Source organism: Periophthalmus magnuspinnatus, chromosome 11 (assembly GCF_009829125.3).
Source record: "Periophthalmus magnuspinnatus isolate fPerMag1 chromosome 11, fPerMag1.2.pri, whole genome shotgun sequence".
Classification (NCBI taxonomy): Eukaryota; Metazoa; Chordata; class Actinopteri; order Gobiiformes; family Gobiidae; genus Periophthalmus; species Periophthalmus magnuspinnatus.
This window is the reverse complement of record NC_047136.2, coordinates 22664549-22680122: the sequence shown is the minus strand read 5'-3', so window position 1 is coordinate 22680122 and position 15574 is coordinate 22664549. Positions and strand designations below refer to the sequence as shown.

Sequence of the window (15574 nt, the reverse complement as noted above, 5' to 3'; positions counted from 1 at the left end):
AACAGTCCACACAGAGAAGTGAGACAGTTCTGTGGAGACAAAGGGAACAGACTTGTGTACTGTCTGCATTTATGTATAAAGTGTTTTCTTGTCTGTGAATCACAAAGTGCACAGTTGGCATGCTAGTTGTTGTTAGCATTACTATGATGGCAAAACTCAACTCTGAAAGTTGTGAAAAGCACTTATAAACTCATCGCCCTGAATAATTAAGATGCTCTGAATGCATAAGGTAAGTGAGGGATAACTTTGGACCATTGTGATCCGTTTAAAATGAATTAGTTCTGTTTTTCACATTTCTAAGACAGTAACAGTTGGGTACTGCACCTTTAAAAACACAATTTGAAATGTTAAAACTTATTAGAGCACTTTTTTTTTTACAATAATCACAGTTATCTGTAAATTTGAAACAGATTTTGGACATGTGGATCCAAGGTGTTTGTCAAGCAAGTATCAGTGGTATGCCACATTAAACAGTGCCACATTAAACAGTGCTGTATAAAGACCTTCCATCAGTCAGCAACAAAAGGCTTGTCTATGAGCGGCCAAAGTAAGTACATTAAACTGCTAACACCCTCCTCATACAATAACTGTCACTTGAATATCTAAAATTAAACTCTCTTTGTAGCTGTAATTCAAACTCTTATATTTATTCAAAGCTGTAGAGATTAAAACGTGATTTATGGTGCTCATTTAAACTCTGTTAGTTTTATATTGTCGTAAATCTTCTTGTGCTGCTGTGACTGGGGTGTGAGCTGCCTCCTCTTCACATTATCACCCCCTGAAGGAATCTCAAGACTTCGGACATGGACCAGGGCTGGATCATGGCCAAACTGGGGCAGAAACAAATCATCCAAAACATGCAGCACTTTAGAGCCAGCAGGGGGGAGTGGTCTCTCTATAGAGAGAACAATATTATGGTATTATTATGCCATTTCAAATGATGTTACTGTTAGCATTTTTATCATGTTTAGTGAGTATTTTTCCCTTGACATCGAGTCATTTTGGCTACGGCTGCTACATCAAAACTGATACTAAAACCGGGACTATAACAGGACCAATCCAAATCTACATCAGGACTATACCGAACTGAAACCAGGACCAAACAAATACAAGTATAAACGCAATATTCATATATTTAATTTAACAGCATGTACTTTCCTCAGAGGTTAGCGTGCCTCTCAACCAGAACTTTTTGATTGATTCCTGCTCCAACTTGGACCAATGCATACTGCGATTGTGCCACTGGGCAAGACATTTCACCTACTGCATCGCAATAACAGTACTTACATAATATTACAATACTGAATGGGGCTCGAGCATATTAGGCATCTGCTTTTAGGGTCCAAAACCAGATGTTGTTGTTTTAACTGAAAGTTCCACAAATTGCACAAAACCTGTCTACATGGAGACAAGCAAGTGACTCCACCAAACCAAGTTTTTTTTTTTCAAAATAAAATTGTAATTGAATAATTAAAAAGTCATGATACGTTAATACCATGTGAAGCATTCCTGGGAAAGTAATACATTTTCATGAGATAAGCAGGTGACCGACAATGCAAAGTTACACAGTGCACCTTTAAAACTGAGATGGACATGTAAGAATTCCATGGTAACTTGTTTTACAGTTATCAATAATGTATCTTTGTAATAACTGGGCCAATCTACATGAAAAAATATAAAGTTTCACATCTTTGTCTAGGTTTTCCAGGAGGTTTTAATTGCTGTTTTACCGTCCTCTGTGAGTAAGTTAAAGAGTGGTGGAAAGATATTCAACAACACTGTAGTAAAATTAAGAATTGCTACTAATACCAACTGACTCGCTAACAACGGGAGACGTGCTCCTGCGGCTAAAAGTGGCATTGGCTTAAGTGGAGGAAAAGTGGCCAATGAGAAAAAGACAACAGTACAAGTGCTTTTGAGGACATACAGAGCCTAAGCCCAGACTGTAATAAGAGGTAGTCCAATGCAGCATATTACATGGGTATGGGTGTGTTTTAAACAGTATGGGTGTGGTTTAAACAGACCACAGTGACACAGAGCAGACAGAGGAGCCTTGTTTTAAATTTTGTAAAAACTGGACCATTTCAAAATAGTGTCCAGAAATATCAGTACAATGCAGCTGGGGATTGTGCCTTAAAGTTAGCGTTATAGTATAGTATAGGCTAAGAGTGCACGGTGATGGGAGGGGCGCCAGTCGCTGCCCCGTGTGCCCTGCTCAGTGACATACATAATGCAGCTGAATGAGCCTGATCATTAACAGTGTATAGCACGAAATTCAAGTTCAAAAGAGTTGGGAGTCTGAAATGGTGTTACATATTATTATTAGTAGTAGTATTATTATTATTATTATTCAGGCCCCCTAATTAATGCACTAAGGTCTACAAAGGTCTTGGCAAAACAAAGCATCCAATGTGTAGATTATTTATTGCTGCGAATGAGGCGGGGGAGGGTCATTGGAAATCTCGCTCAAGGCGCTAGAAAAGCTGGGCCCGGCACTGGTATTCTGGCACTTTAGAGTAATTAATGTATTTACCAGTAGCGACTCTGCTCGAGTTGTTCCACAGCACTTGTGCTTACATTTTTACATTGTTTTTCATTTTACCAGACATCTCTAGTATGGACTATTGGCACATCTTGCAACACAGTTCTGTTATGGTGCTATGAGTTTTTATTAGACACTTATTTTGAAGTTAAATAATAAAACTCGAACAATAACAATTTCTTACAATATATTCACTATCCATGGACTTTAGAGTGCTGAGAAATTTGCACGGTTGTCATGGCAATAACCAATTCTACAAAAAATATTATCAAAATATTAACTTTTTTAAATTATTATTTTAAATTATGAAAAGTTTAAAATCTACAAACCAGAAACTGAGAAACATTGTTTGTAGTGTTTGAATGTAACAGCAAACTGATCACTAACTATAGGTCTAAAAAACTGTACTGACCCTATCTTGCAATGGTAAAAATGTGATCAAATTCCTCCTTCAGGCAGTGATCCTGATCCACATCAGTGTACTTCTACTTGATAATTTCCAACTTTCTTTCACAAAAAATGCAAACATTTGGCAACTATTTTATTATCTTTTACAAGCTTATCTTGTTTTTATCTTTGGTTTATATGCACAGAATTCTTACTCTTTAACCAAATTGGATGCTTGGCCAACTTTGGACTTTTTACTAATACAACACACAGCTTCCACTGGTTTCCGACTTATGGATTGATTCATAGACTGGTTTAGCCTTGACTCAGTCCCACTGAGGAAGTTTCAGCCAAGTGCAGATTACTCATAAGTGAATATGAATTTGTATGTTGTGAATATTTGGCCATTTTGTAAATCCTGTTCATGAGTTTCACAGTGAGAGAGATTAAAGCTACAGAATAGAACAATTTAGCCAAAAAACTCAAATAAAAACATGTTTTTTTCATATTGGTTGTTTCTTTTGCACTGTAAATAATGTGTAAAAGCATGCATCATTTACATGTGAGCAGACTTGCATCTCCACAAATCTCACTTTTATTTGGCCTGCAGGAGAGCCTCCTCCTGCTTGTTTCCATGGAAATGTTGTTCATTTGGCTATAATATTCCACAGTATGGCATTAAAACATATTTGTCTCTATAGAAAATGTTCTAAAGTATAGCTTTAACTTTCTATTTCTACAGAAACATACAGGTCAAGTACTGTACCTTTAACAATTTAATACAAAGTATCATACATTTTGAATGTGAAAAAGTTCTCAAAATGTTGGATATAACAGGAAACTGAAACCCATGAATTCACAAACAACTCCACCAACATCACCATAGCAACAAACCCTTTAGTCCTACTTTAAAACCAGGGCTGGATTTTTTAGCTATAGCACCAAAAGAACCCAAAAGCCCAGAAGCCAACCATGTAATCAGGAAGTGCCTCCAACAACCCGCCCCCACCCGCCCCAAACATGTGTGGTTTGGTCGGCCAGTGATGTCAGCAGCGGCGTCCCGGGACCTTTCCTAAACAAAGGGAGGTCTGTGTGGTCGGTGGTAGCTGCTGCCGGGATGATGAGGGGGGTGAGGAGAGAGAGGAGTGGGGGGAGAGCGGAGGAGAGAGGAAGAGAGAGGGGGAGAGGAGGGGGTGGTCCCAGGAGCTATACTCAAACACACTCCAGTCTCTATACAGGCCAGCCCTGTCATTATATCATTAACACCTTCACAAAGACAAACATACTCTCACTTAAACACATGCAGCAGCACAACAAGACGAAAAACCAAAAGTTTGTTTAGTTTCAATAATGTAAAAAATAATTACTTCATCCGTACCCTAAACCAAACTCCTAACCCCTGACCCTTAAGTAGCTACTGAGCCTGAGTCATTCTTAATAAACTACTTGTTATGAATTAAACCTTTGTTCATGTTTACTAAGATTAATTAAAGTGTAGTTATTTTGAATTTGTACCAAAATATTGCTATCCGAGGCTGGTAACTAAGCAGTAAAACACAATGCCTCTACTGTTTTTGTTCTATGGTGTAGCAGAACTGTACAGACCTATAAGTAGACCACACCCACCCCATTTTAAACACCCAGCTTGTTGTAAACAGTATATGAGGCATTTGAGGCAGGGCTCACATGTTAACAGCCCTTCAGTGCCTCCTGCCTATACGCTCCACATGTCCTGTAGTTTCTCTGTCAAACTCAGCATTTCTGAAACACAATCTAAATGTTCATGTAACACTTTTCTTCAAAGCCAGAAATTGGAGTTGAATCTAAAACAATGACAACGGCAAATTAAGGAGACACATACAAAATCATAACCAACTGTGCATTTTTTCCAGCAAGTCAATGCTATCTCATTTCTATGAGCACATTTTAGATTCATATTGTGGTTTACAAAGAAGAATCTAAAATCACGTTATACTTTAATATTAAGTACTAGAGAAGCACAACGTGACTCTTTAAGCAATCCATTCAACCAACAGACACACCTCCACACTGGAGAATTGTCAAGTTGGAGTCTGAGGCGGCAACGTTACAAAGTAATAAATACTTTCTCTCTCTCTCTGACCACAATAGAGTCTAACCTCTAATGAGTGAATTGTGAGATGTGTTTTGCACATGTGCAGCGACAGAGCTCATGGAGCACTAAATCTCACATATCTTATCTCTATGGGGTTTTTGCTGAATCACACTAAAATGAATAAATGTTTAAAGATAAGACAGTGGATAGGGAGTTGCGGATGGATGAACTACACAAATAAAATGAATACTTCGCCACAGGACAATTCTGTGTTTAGAAAGAGACATGTTTGTGTTTTAATGTTAACGCTAATTTACACTAATAGGTTGTTTATTTTATGTTTTCTGATTTTAATAAAATTGACTGTTGCTTTGAGACAGAGTGAGTTAGTTAGCATGCTGCCGTGCACAGACAAGCCCCGGGGTCTAAACATGGCCGCCCATTGTAGTCAATGGGCCATGCTCAATGGCACAAGTTTAGCCTTTAGCAGCTACGTGCATCCAGTCCTGCCCTGCCCATCGACCATACACTGTTGAGCTACATCCTATGAGACTCTGAGTGCTGAGAGCAACAAGAGCGGAGGCAAAGGAGGCAAGGGAATAATAAATAAATTGCAAATTATAAATTATGTTTGTGCTTCCAGGAGCTTCTGAGCCATGGTCCAAACTTGTGGCTCATTCACGACAATTGGGCTCATTCGCAGTCCTGGTCAGTTCCTGTCGGCCGAACACGAGCAGTTTGTCATTACATTTCGCTCTATGTGAAAAAATTCTTTCTGGGCAGGAGGGATGTTTTCGTTGTAGTACCAATGAGTGGCCACTAATCCAACTCGAGACAGCTCAAAGCAGCAGTACACTACCCAGTTATTGTAATAGATCCATGTGCACAGAGCCTATTGTCATATGTGCGGACTCTAGATTTATTCTATGGTAATATTTTATATTTACTCATTTTCTTGTAAATACCATGTTAAATGACATCCGTATCCTACTATGGTTTCAAAATATTATATTGATTTCTACTTGTATGGAGAAGCAGTTATTTGTATGTTTTTGTTGCCATGGTCACTGTTGCTGCCACAGTACTTTAAATACATTGGCACATTACATAGTTTGCCTTGTGCATTGGTTCTTTGAGCTTATAGACCAAAAACAGGTCCCGTCTGCTGCAGCTATGTCACTTTTCAACACCTTTCACTGTATTATTCTAAGAGCCAAAGGAACTCTTCATTACTGCCATTTATCCACTTTGAAATAACCAAAACATGAACCGAAGCCTAAATATCTGCTGCTAAAGTTATTAACTTATTACACAACGCATGAACACATTGTCATATTGTGTTAGGTGAATTGACGGTTTCGCCTTTACTATTTTCTTAGCCTGACATCACAGTTATATCGTCTCGTCTGTCCACATGTTTTTAGAGTTAAAATATTTCTTTTTGACCACCGGAGCTACTGTGGTTGGGTGAGTAAATCCTGCTACATCAATGGAAAACTCTGAGTCATTTTGTCTGGACAGGGACTGACGTCTAACAGCAAACCTATGAGATCCTGATTCAGAAATGATGACATCTCAGAATAATATTACCGCTAGGGCATGAAGTAAGTGCAGTCGTTTTTAGTACCAAAGATGGAGGACGGCACGTCGAAACAAGAGGTGACGAAGTGCCAAGAAAATAAGGCCAAAGGGGCAAAGAAAATAGAAGGTAGTGAAAATGGGAGCACAGTGTCTGGAGCGGGCCCCAAAATTACACAATTTGAGACAACAATGAGGTAACGACGTCGCTAAAAGTTGAACCTTGAGCTAAATGCTACAAGCCTACTAGCAAATTCAGTGTCAACTACAATTTTTACAAACGTTTTATGGTTACCAGTGTATTTGATCAATGGTGGTACATGGGCTGGCTCAGGTGGTACTCAGGGTTTGAATATCTGTTTTATTAAGAGACAAATCTATTTATGTTTTCATCCTCCTTAATCATCATTTAGAAATAGTCTAATTTTAGTGATAAAATCCAGAATTAGATCAGGTTTTACTTGAAAAGCCAAATATAAAGTTAGGAGGTACTTGGTGCGAAAACTGTCATAGAGTTCATCGTAAAAGCAACACATTGTGACGAAGAATCAGAAGTATTTCATTGATCATACTCTCTTCATTTCAACATATGAAAAAAGCTGTCCAAAAACAGTGCACTCAACTGAATACTCATGCGTGTAGCTACTGGATGTGCCAAAGGGTTTGTGAGTTATATAAAGTTACATAGATTCTAATTCTCAAGATGACACGACCATAAGGAATTGATTTAATGATCACGTTTACCTTACTAATCTCAAACTGCTTGTGTGTTGTGCTTGTATTTACAGACCTGCACCACGGGGTGTCCGGTGAGGGCCTTCACAGCCCCCCTGCTCCCCTCAGTCTCATAGTGCGCTCTGTGATGGGACCTGGGCTGAACCTCAATCTGAAGACTGTACTGTCCCGAAGTGGAGGGCAGCTGCCAGTCCAGAGCAGGCAGGGAGGGGCTGGGGACAGAGAGAGAGATATTAAGTTCATGATGGGTGTAAGAGAGAGAGAGGGGGGAGGAGGGGGTTATTAGGTTTATGAGGTGAGAGAAAGAGAGAGAGAAGGGCGAGAGAGAAGACATGTTAGGTTTATGAAAGGGGGGGAGGGAGAGAAGACTTGTTAGGTTTACGAGAGAGACAGACAGAGAGCGAGTAAGAAGACATGTTAGGTTTATGAGAGGGAAAGAGACAGGGGAGGATGAGAGGGAAAGAGAGAAAGACTTCTTAGGTTTATGAAGTGGGAGAGCCAAAGAGAGAGAAAGAGAAGGGGTGAGGGAGAGAGAGAGAGGTGTTAGAGTAATAAGGCAAGAGAGAGAACAAAGAAGAGATAGAGGAGAGGCTGAGAGAGAACAGGGAGAGAAGAGAGACAGGGAGAGATAAAGAGCGAGAGAGGGTGAGAGGGAGAGAGGGAGACAGGGAAAGGGGAAGAGAGAGAGATGAGAGAGAATATAGAGATGGAGAGAAAGAAAACAGACAGAGAGGAGGAGAAAGACAGGGTGGGACGCAGAATAGTGAGGTAGGGAGAGGGAGAGATAAATAAAGAGAAAGAAAGATACACAAAAGAGATGGAGAGAGAGAGATCAAGGAAGGGAAGCAGAGAGAGGAGAGGTTATGTTAATGCGGTGAGAGAGAGAGAGAGAGAGAGAGAGAGAGAGAGAGAGAGAGAGAGAGGAGAGGTTGAAATAGTGGGGAAGCCAGACAGGGAAAGAAGAGAAAAATGAGAGAAAACGAGAGATGAAGAAAAAGAAATATAGAAAGAAGACATGGGGAGAGAGAGAGAAGAAGGAAGGGAGATAGAGAGAGAGAGGAGTTATTTTAGACCTGTTTATCAAAGCAGAATGTGCAGAATGTGAACACAGAGATACGCCAAAGCTCGTGATACAGCAAAGGAGGACACACTGTGAATATGAATATGACCATCAGATATTTACATGAGTATTCGAGTGTTTAACCTTTAACCTTTCAAAGTAAAAAGCATGCACATTTATATGCTGCTGCTATGTTATAAAGATATCGCTGCTGATTTTAAAAATGCTGCTGCTTAATCTAACTATTTTAATGGGTGCATAGCAAAGTTCTATGTTTAAACAGTAAAATCTGACAGATGGCTTGCAGCTCGTGAAACATCAACAACATAAATACAGATAGAACCTAATTTGTTAAACATGCTACTTTTGTATTGCCTCAGTGCTTCAGTTTTTGGAAGGTCGAATTGTGATTTAAAAGACCCATATTACACTATTTCCTGATCTATGTTATAATGTTGTTTCCTGATCACAAACAGACCTAGAATTGTGTTTTGTTTCATTCACACATGTTTAACACACAAATCCTTCTCTCAAACTGAAAACACTCTGTTCCACCTTGTGATGTCATGTGGTAATACAGGAAGTGCTCGACTGTGTTTTTAAACTCCACACACCTTCACTAGAATCATTTGGATGATTTCAGTCCTGGAATTGCAAATCTCTACTAAACTGAAGGTGTAAGGTAACTGTTAACTACCACTACATGACATCACAAGGTGGAATAGGGCATTTTGAGCATTGGAGATGTAGACAGACTATATAATAAAGGGTGACTCAAACATGTGTGAATAAAACAAAACAACTAACTCCAGATATATTTTTGAGGAGGACAGTACATTATCACATGACTTAAACCTCACAAGAATCCATTTTGTGTAATATAGGGCCTTTAAGCAATAAATAATACAAACATAACAACAGACCAACATATTTTATGAAAAATAAGAACCTAAATATTATATCGTTTGGGGAATTGTCCTCAAAATGTCACCTATAAAAGGAAATATCAGTTTTATCCTGTCTTGAAATCAAATTCTACCAATATTTTGTGTGATCATGAATAATAAAAATATATATATATACGATTTATCATATTCTCCACTCACCTGATGTATGTCTTTGGTTTGGTCCACGAGTAGGGATGCTGTGGGACATCCAAGAACCCCCCTCCATACCCCCCTTCCTTCTTCATGCCAGACCTTTCATCTGAACACAGCTCTGTTTGACCCATGTCTTCACTCACCGGCTCCACCTTCAGACTGAGCGTGCTATTGTGCTCCAAACTGGTCTTCCTTGCTTTTAATGGTATCCCTTCTGTCAAATCAACCATCCCATCTGTGGTGAGGGCATTTATAGCTGCCAATATGGCCGAATTGGTGTATTGGTTAGTATTTGGCAACCATGTTTCATCTGTAATGCTAAGTCGCGGTGACGCTTGTGGGGATAGACCGGGTGAATGCGTTGGTGAATATGGGTACTTATGGGGTGTCCCACTACCATTGAAGCTATACTTTCTTTTTGCCCCACATGGCGAATTCGGTCGGGACCCTCTCTGCCCCATCCAGGTGTCTTCTGTGATACTTGTACGGGGCGATCCAGAGGGCGAGTGGGTTTCTCCGGGCAGGGCAAGAGTGGACCCTTTTGGCGAAACTGATGGAGATTGCCACGGCGAGTTTTGGGGAGAGTTATCGTAGTTGTAGGAGAAGTTTGATTCATAAGATGAGGCTTCTGAGTGGCAACTACGTGATGAGACGCTACTAGCCGGACTTAGGCAACTAGGGTCCCGGTAGCCCTCTGCATTGGGGAGAGTTAGCGTAACAATAGAATTTACCCTTTTAGCAACAGGTAGGGTGCTCTCCTCTACCTCTTCTTCAGTAAATTGGCTGTAAGCGGTTATTTCAATTCGGGGGCTCTCCAAGGCGGGCGCTCCATTGGGACGCGGGGAGGAGAAGTACCCTGATGCCCTGAGCTCATCCTGTGGGGAGGTGGAGTCGAAGTTGCCGTGGTGATGGGCCTCAGTGACGGAGATGGTAGGGCTGGACTGCAGGCTGTGGTACTGGGACGGAAGACTGTTCAAGGGAAGGGAGAGGCTGATGTTTGGAGTGTAGCTGAAAGCATCTGGAACAAGAATAGATTTGGAGTGTTAGCGTAACAGTAATATACATTAGTGATTAGTCAATAGTTAGAGTTATAACATGAGCACTTTATTTTTTATGTCAACAAACCATCAAAACAACACTATGACTATATACAGTAAATGCCACGTCATTCTTGTAAACGACATCCGGAAAGGTGCACTATGTAACTTTTCTGATGGAGTGTCTGCCACAGTAAGAATGCATGATTTAAAAAATTCTGAGCAATTAAAAACATCTCAATTGAAACAGATACTTTAAATGCCATACTGTGGAACATTCCTGACAAAAGCAATAACATCAGGAGACAAGCAGGTGCTCAAAATGCTCTGTTCCACCTTGTGATGTCATGTAGTGGCAGTTTCCAAGTTAACTGCTACCTTTTAACTTTAGTTCAGCAGAGATTGGCAATTCCAGGCCTGAAATCATCCAAATGATTCTAGTGAAGGTGTGTGGAGTTTAAAAACATAATGGAGTGCTTCCCGTCTCACCACATGACATCAAAAGGTGAAACAGATTGTTTTCTGTTTGAGAGAACTTGGCTTAAATATGCAGGTTTGTGTGTGAATGAAACAAAACACAACTCCAGGTCTGTTTGTGATGAGGAAACAACATTAGAACATCAGAAAATAGTGTAATATGGGCCCTTTAAACAATTTAGACTTTTTTTTTTAACTATTCAAATTATTTCTTTTTTTCTTCTACTGATATAATGTGACCATGTAACTTCTCTCATCGATCAATGAAATTTTAAAGTCTACAAAGTCTAATTCATTGCATCATCTGCCCACCTGTACCACTTTGAGACAGCCGTTCTGTACACTGCCAAAACAAATACACACCTAATGTATAAAATGATAGCTTAAATGTAACTAAACTTTCAGAAGGCAACACATAGAAAAGTCCATTCTTGCACAAAATTATCCACTTTTAGCACTTACCTACAATCAGCATATAAAGACAACTATACACTTTTTAGTTTGCATTAATCTGGCTCTAGATCATATTTCTTGCTCTCTAATGAAAGCCTCTATTGTCCAAAGGAAATGAAGTTTGAAGAAACAAATTTCACAGATCAGAAAGTCCAACCCAGGTGTCTTTTCCAGAACATTCTGCCAGTGCCATGTGACTGATGCAGTAGCCCATAAAACATAGGATAAAGAAAACAGTGCAGTGCTTTGGTTGGCCCGCTCCTCGTTGTCGCAGCCATCGAAAATAAACATGGGGCATTGGCTATGGGACGTTTAGCTGCCCGCTGTAAAGGTGCAGGCTGTGCCAAGTTGCCTGGGTAAAAATGTGAGATCACCAACAAAAGGATGGCAACATTTAATAAGAAGAATATTTTGAGCTAGTGCCACTTTTCGTTTCTTAGGTAGCTGTTAGCAATCGTCCAAAAGTTATACTATAAATCATAATGATGTTAAACACTTGGCATTAATATGATTACTCTATGTGACCATATGCCTGGATTTTTCACAAATTTTCCAAGACTATATCTATTCAAACCTCCATAATTCACTCTAAATTGATTATCTAATTGTATCTGATAGATTCCACATCACTCAACACAATTAAATCTATTGCGGAGTCATAGAACCAAAGTTATATCTAGTAACTGCAGTAAGTTTGACCATGTATGTTCAGTTAAAGGTGTACTGTGTAACTTTTTTGGTGCAGGATCTGCCAACTGCTCTTGTCTGGAATGTTCCACAGTGTGATATTAATTGATATTGTGTCTTTATTGCTAAGAAATACCTTTAAAAGCATCCATTCTTACTAGGAGTGGGCTCACCTCTCCACAGATCTAACCTGTAACTTGGCCTCAGATATAGATATAGACAGATATAGATTGTATATAGTTTAATGCCATACTTTGGAAGGTTTCAGGCAAAGTAATACAATCTCCATGGGGACAACTGAGCAGCTGACAACCCTACGCAGGAAATGTTACACAATGCATCTTTAAATGAGTAAAGTTGACCAAATCGTCCAAAATTCCTCAAACCACCAACCAAGATGAGTTATACGAACGTGGGAAGTGCAGCTGGGGTTGCACGGTCCACGGATGAAAAGGACCGCAGTGGTGAGCTGATACAGCGGAGAGACAGACCGTGTCCCACAACTGCTGCGAATTACGCGCAATTATGGATCCCGCCATAAAGACATGACATCAGCTCCGCACCTCATGTCTCCAATAAAAGCTAAATTTAACCCTAATGTGAGCACTGACACAGAAGCCAGCCGTAAAAACGTGTAGCTATAATTAGACTGAGAAAAGGTAGCCTCGGGCGCGCTCAATGCGACTCCAATAGCAAATGATTCACTGTTCCGTTTCTCCAAAGTGTGCGTTAATTCAAATGGTACTATTTTAGGAGCACTTTGTGAGTCAGAAAAGCCACGCCCACTTCGCTTAAATCAGAAGGGCGGCTGCGCTTCTGGAGACAGCCAAATAGCAGCTTTATTTGCGATATAACGGTTTATCCAAGATGGTCCGGAAGTATTGCAAAACAAGTAAATAGTCATAAAAGTGGGCTATTTTTGGATTATAAACTGTAATAAATTGGCAAAAGTTATCTCAAGTTAAAAATGATTAGTCTTACCTTCTTCAGCTGACTTCATTTTGCGTTTACGTGCCAGAAACAACGTGACCAAACTCGAAATTGCTTCAGCTTACAGCAGTATTTTATCCATAAAGCGTTGATAATATACTCCCAAGGCTTTGTTTAGATGAAATTACAAGAGAAGTGAAGTTGCTCCTTGATCAAAAACTCGTATCCAAAGCTATAGCAAATGCGTAAAAGTGCATGTGCCTATAATTTCTTGTCGAGTTATTTTTGGGAGCGTGCGCCTGTGTGTCTGGGAGATCCTGGCTTGCCCGGTCGGCTGTGACGCACTGACGCACTGCACGAGCTCGTTGTGGACTCGTGCGCTTTTAAACCCGGGGATCACCTCCTCGGATCGCACGCGCCGCCCCTCTCGCAGACTTCAGACGGTGACGCACGCGGCTCGTCCCATACAGGCTCCAGATGGGTCCGTCCGGCAGCGGAGATCCTCTGCTCCTCCACGGGGTTTCCTCCAATTAGCCGAGTTTAGTTTAGACTCAAGGGTCTCGTTTAGACCAGTTTGTGGATGTTTGTGGAAAACTGATAGATCTGCATGAAACATAAGGAGGATAAAACTGTAGGTTACGTTCACGTGACATCACAACATTTCAAGATCCATATAGATGAAAATTAAGCTGGAGGACAGACTTCTATGATACAATTTGCAGTTTAAATCAGATTGCAAATGTGTTGATCTGGTTTATGGTTAATATCGTTGTAATTACTGAGTCTATCCACACGAAATAAAAACTGCCACAAAGTTTAATGTCTTCTCTGTCAGTATAAATAAACAAAAGTTAAATTAATTCCTGCAAAAAGTGTTCCAGGAGTGCCACTTGGATGTATAGAGATTGGTTTGGTTTCTTTTCTTTTGGTTTCTCTTCAGTGTAGGGACCAGTGTCAGTTACAATGTTGGAAAAAAGGAGGCACTCAAAAAGTACAAAATAATAATAATTAAAAAAAACAAAACTTTATTATCTGCCATGTGGTAATAAAGGCTTTTAATTATTTTGTATTTTTTGGGTACCTCTGTTTTTTTAATATATTATTTTCTTTCAAAAACGATGAATCTCTCATAGACTTATGCCTTTGCCCACCATCTGAGACTATGAGATCAGCAAACTATAGAACGTGAATGCAACCTATAACCTACAATATAAAGTACGTGGTTAATCTCAAGGGAAAAAAGAAATATGGTTTTGGATTGTGGATTGTGGATTTTAGTTCCAAAAGCTTGACAAAACTTACCACAGTTACTCAAAATAATATTATGAGGTCAGCTGGACTTCCGTTAACCCAAATCCAGTTTACCCAATAATATCGTTTTGGGGTATTGTCAAACCTGAATGAATTAAAAATGAACTCACTAAGTTTTCACTGATAATATATATTTATTTTTACTCATTAGTTATGTTCGCTGTTGGAAAGTACCAGAACAGTTTGCATAATTTGTGTCTGACATCTGATTACTAAACAATAGGATTTTACATTTACAGAGCTTTTTCATGTAATTAGTATTAACTATTTGTATGGCAGCTTTGATCATGTGATTGTATGAAACATATACACATGCACACATACATATACACATATACTTATACACATATACATAAGTACATGGTATATGGTTCAATGCCTGCCCCTCTCTCCATGAAGTCCCATCCATGGTGTTCCCAGTTTATGAGTTCAAAACCTGATATTTTGACATAATAACACTCCGAAAACATATAGTTATGACAGATGCTTGTAAACAGTGGAGGTTTAGAGCTCGGTCTCCAATCTGTGTGATGTTAATGAGAAGGAGCTGTGACTTCCTGGATTTTCCACTTTTAGTCCTGAACTTGAACGCATCATTAAAGGCATGAAGAATTCTTCCTAATCAAGACTTACATCCCGGATGATCCTGTTGAACATTTAAATCATAAAACTACTGACATTTACACTTTCAAAGAACTGTTCATCAAAAACACACACACTTAGGCATTTAGAGGCTGGGCATTTTGGAGAAGTAACCAATAAAACAAGCCAGAACATATGCAATGAAAACATATACATTTACTTAAGATGTACATGATCAGTTCTACTTCTTCCAACTGCAAGTAAGTTATTATCACCATCAGCTGAGACACTGCAATAGGTTATCATGGAAATTAAATTCAGAATATTACAAGTTAATTATAATTTATTTAATTATGTTAGCTAAATAATTACATTTGTCTGTTGACATTTCAGACTGGTATCAAGGTAATTAAGCTATGTAAGTATGTTACCTGTTCAAAATTGCTTTTAATGTTTGATTTTATGTTGTAAATTTTGTGATATTTTATTCTTGCATGTATTGTGAAGCGACTTTGAGTGTCTTGAAAAGCGCTATATAAATAAAATGTATTATTATTATTATTATTATTATTATTATTATTATGTTTAGTAATCTGGATATCCCTTATGACAGTGTTATGT

The 15574-nt window shown here is 39.2% G+C and overlaps 1 protein-coding gene across 1 annotated transcript in view; it reads right to left on the bottom strand.

Annotated features, from left to right (window-relative positions):
- Positions 1-13418, bottom strand: part of nfatc1 (nuclear factor of activated T cells 1) — a 64627-nt gene extending 51209 nt beyond the window's left edge. The window contains exons 1-3 of the mRNA XM_033975818.2: positions 13112-13418; positions 9483-10494; positions 7372-7528 (exon numbers count right to left, since the gene is read on the bottom strand). Of these exons, the coding sequence (XP_033831709.1) occupies positions 7372-7528; positions 9483-10494; positions 13112-13130 (1188 nt within the window). The 5' untranslated portion in view covers positions 13131-13418. The remainder of the gene's footprint in view (positions 1-7371; positions 7529-9482; positions 10495-13111) is intronic.
- Between the last annotated feature and the right edge of the window lie 2156 nt (positions 13419-15574).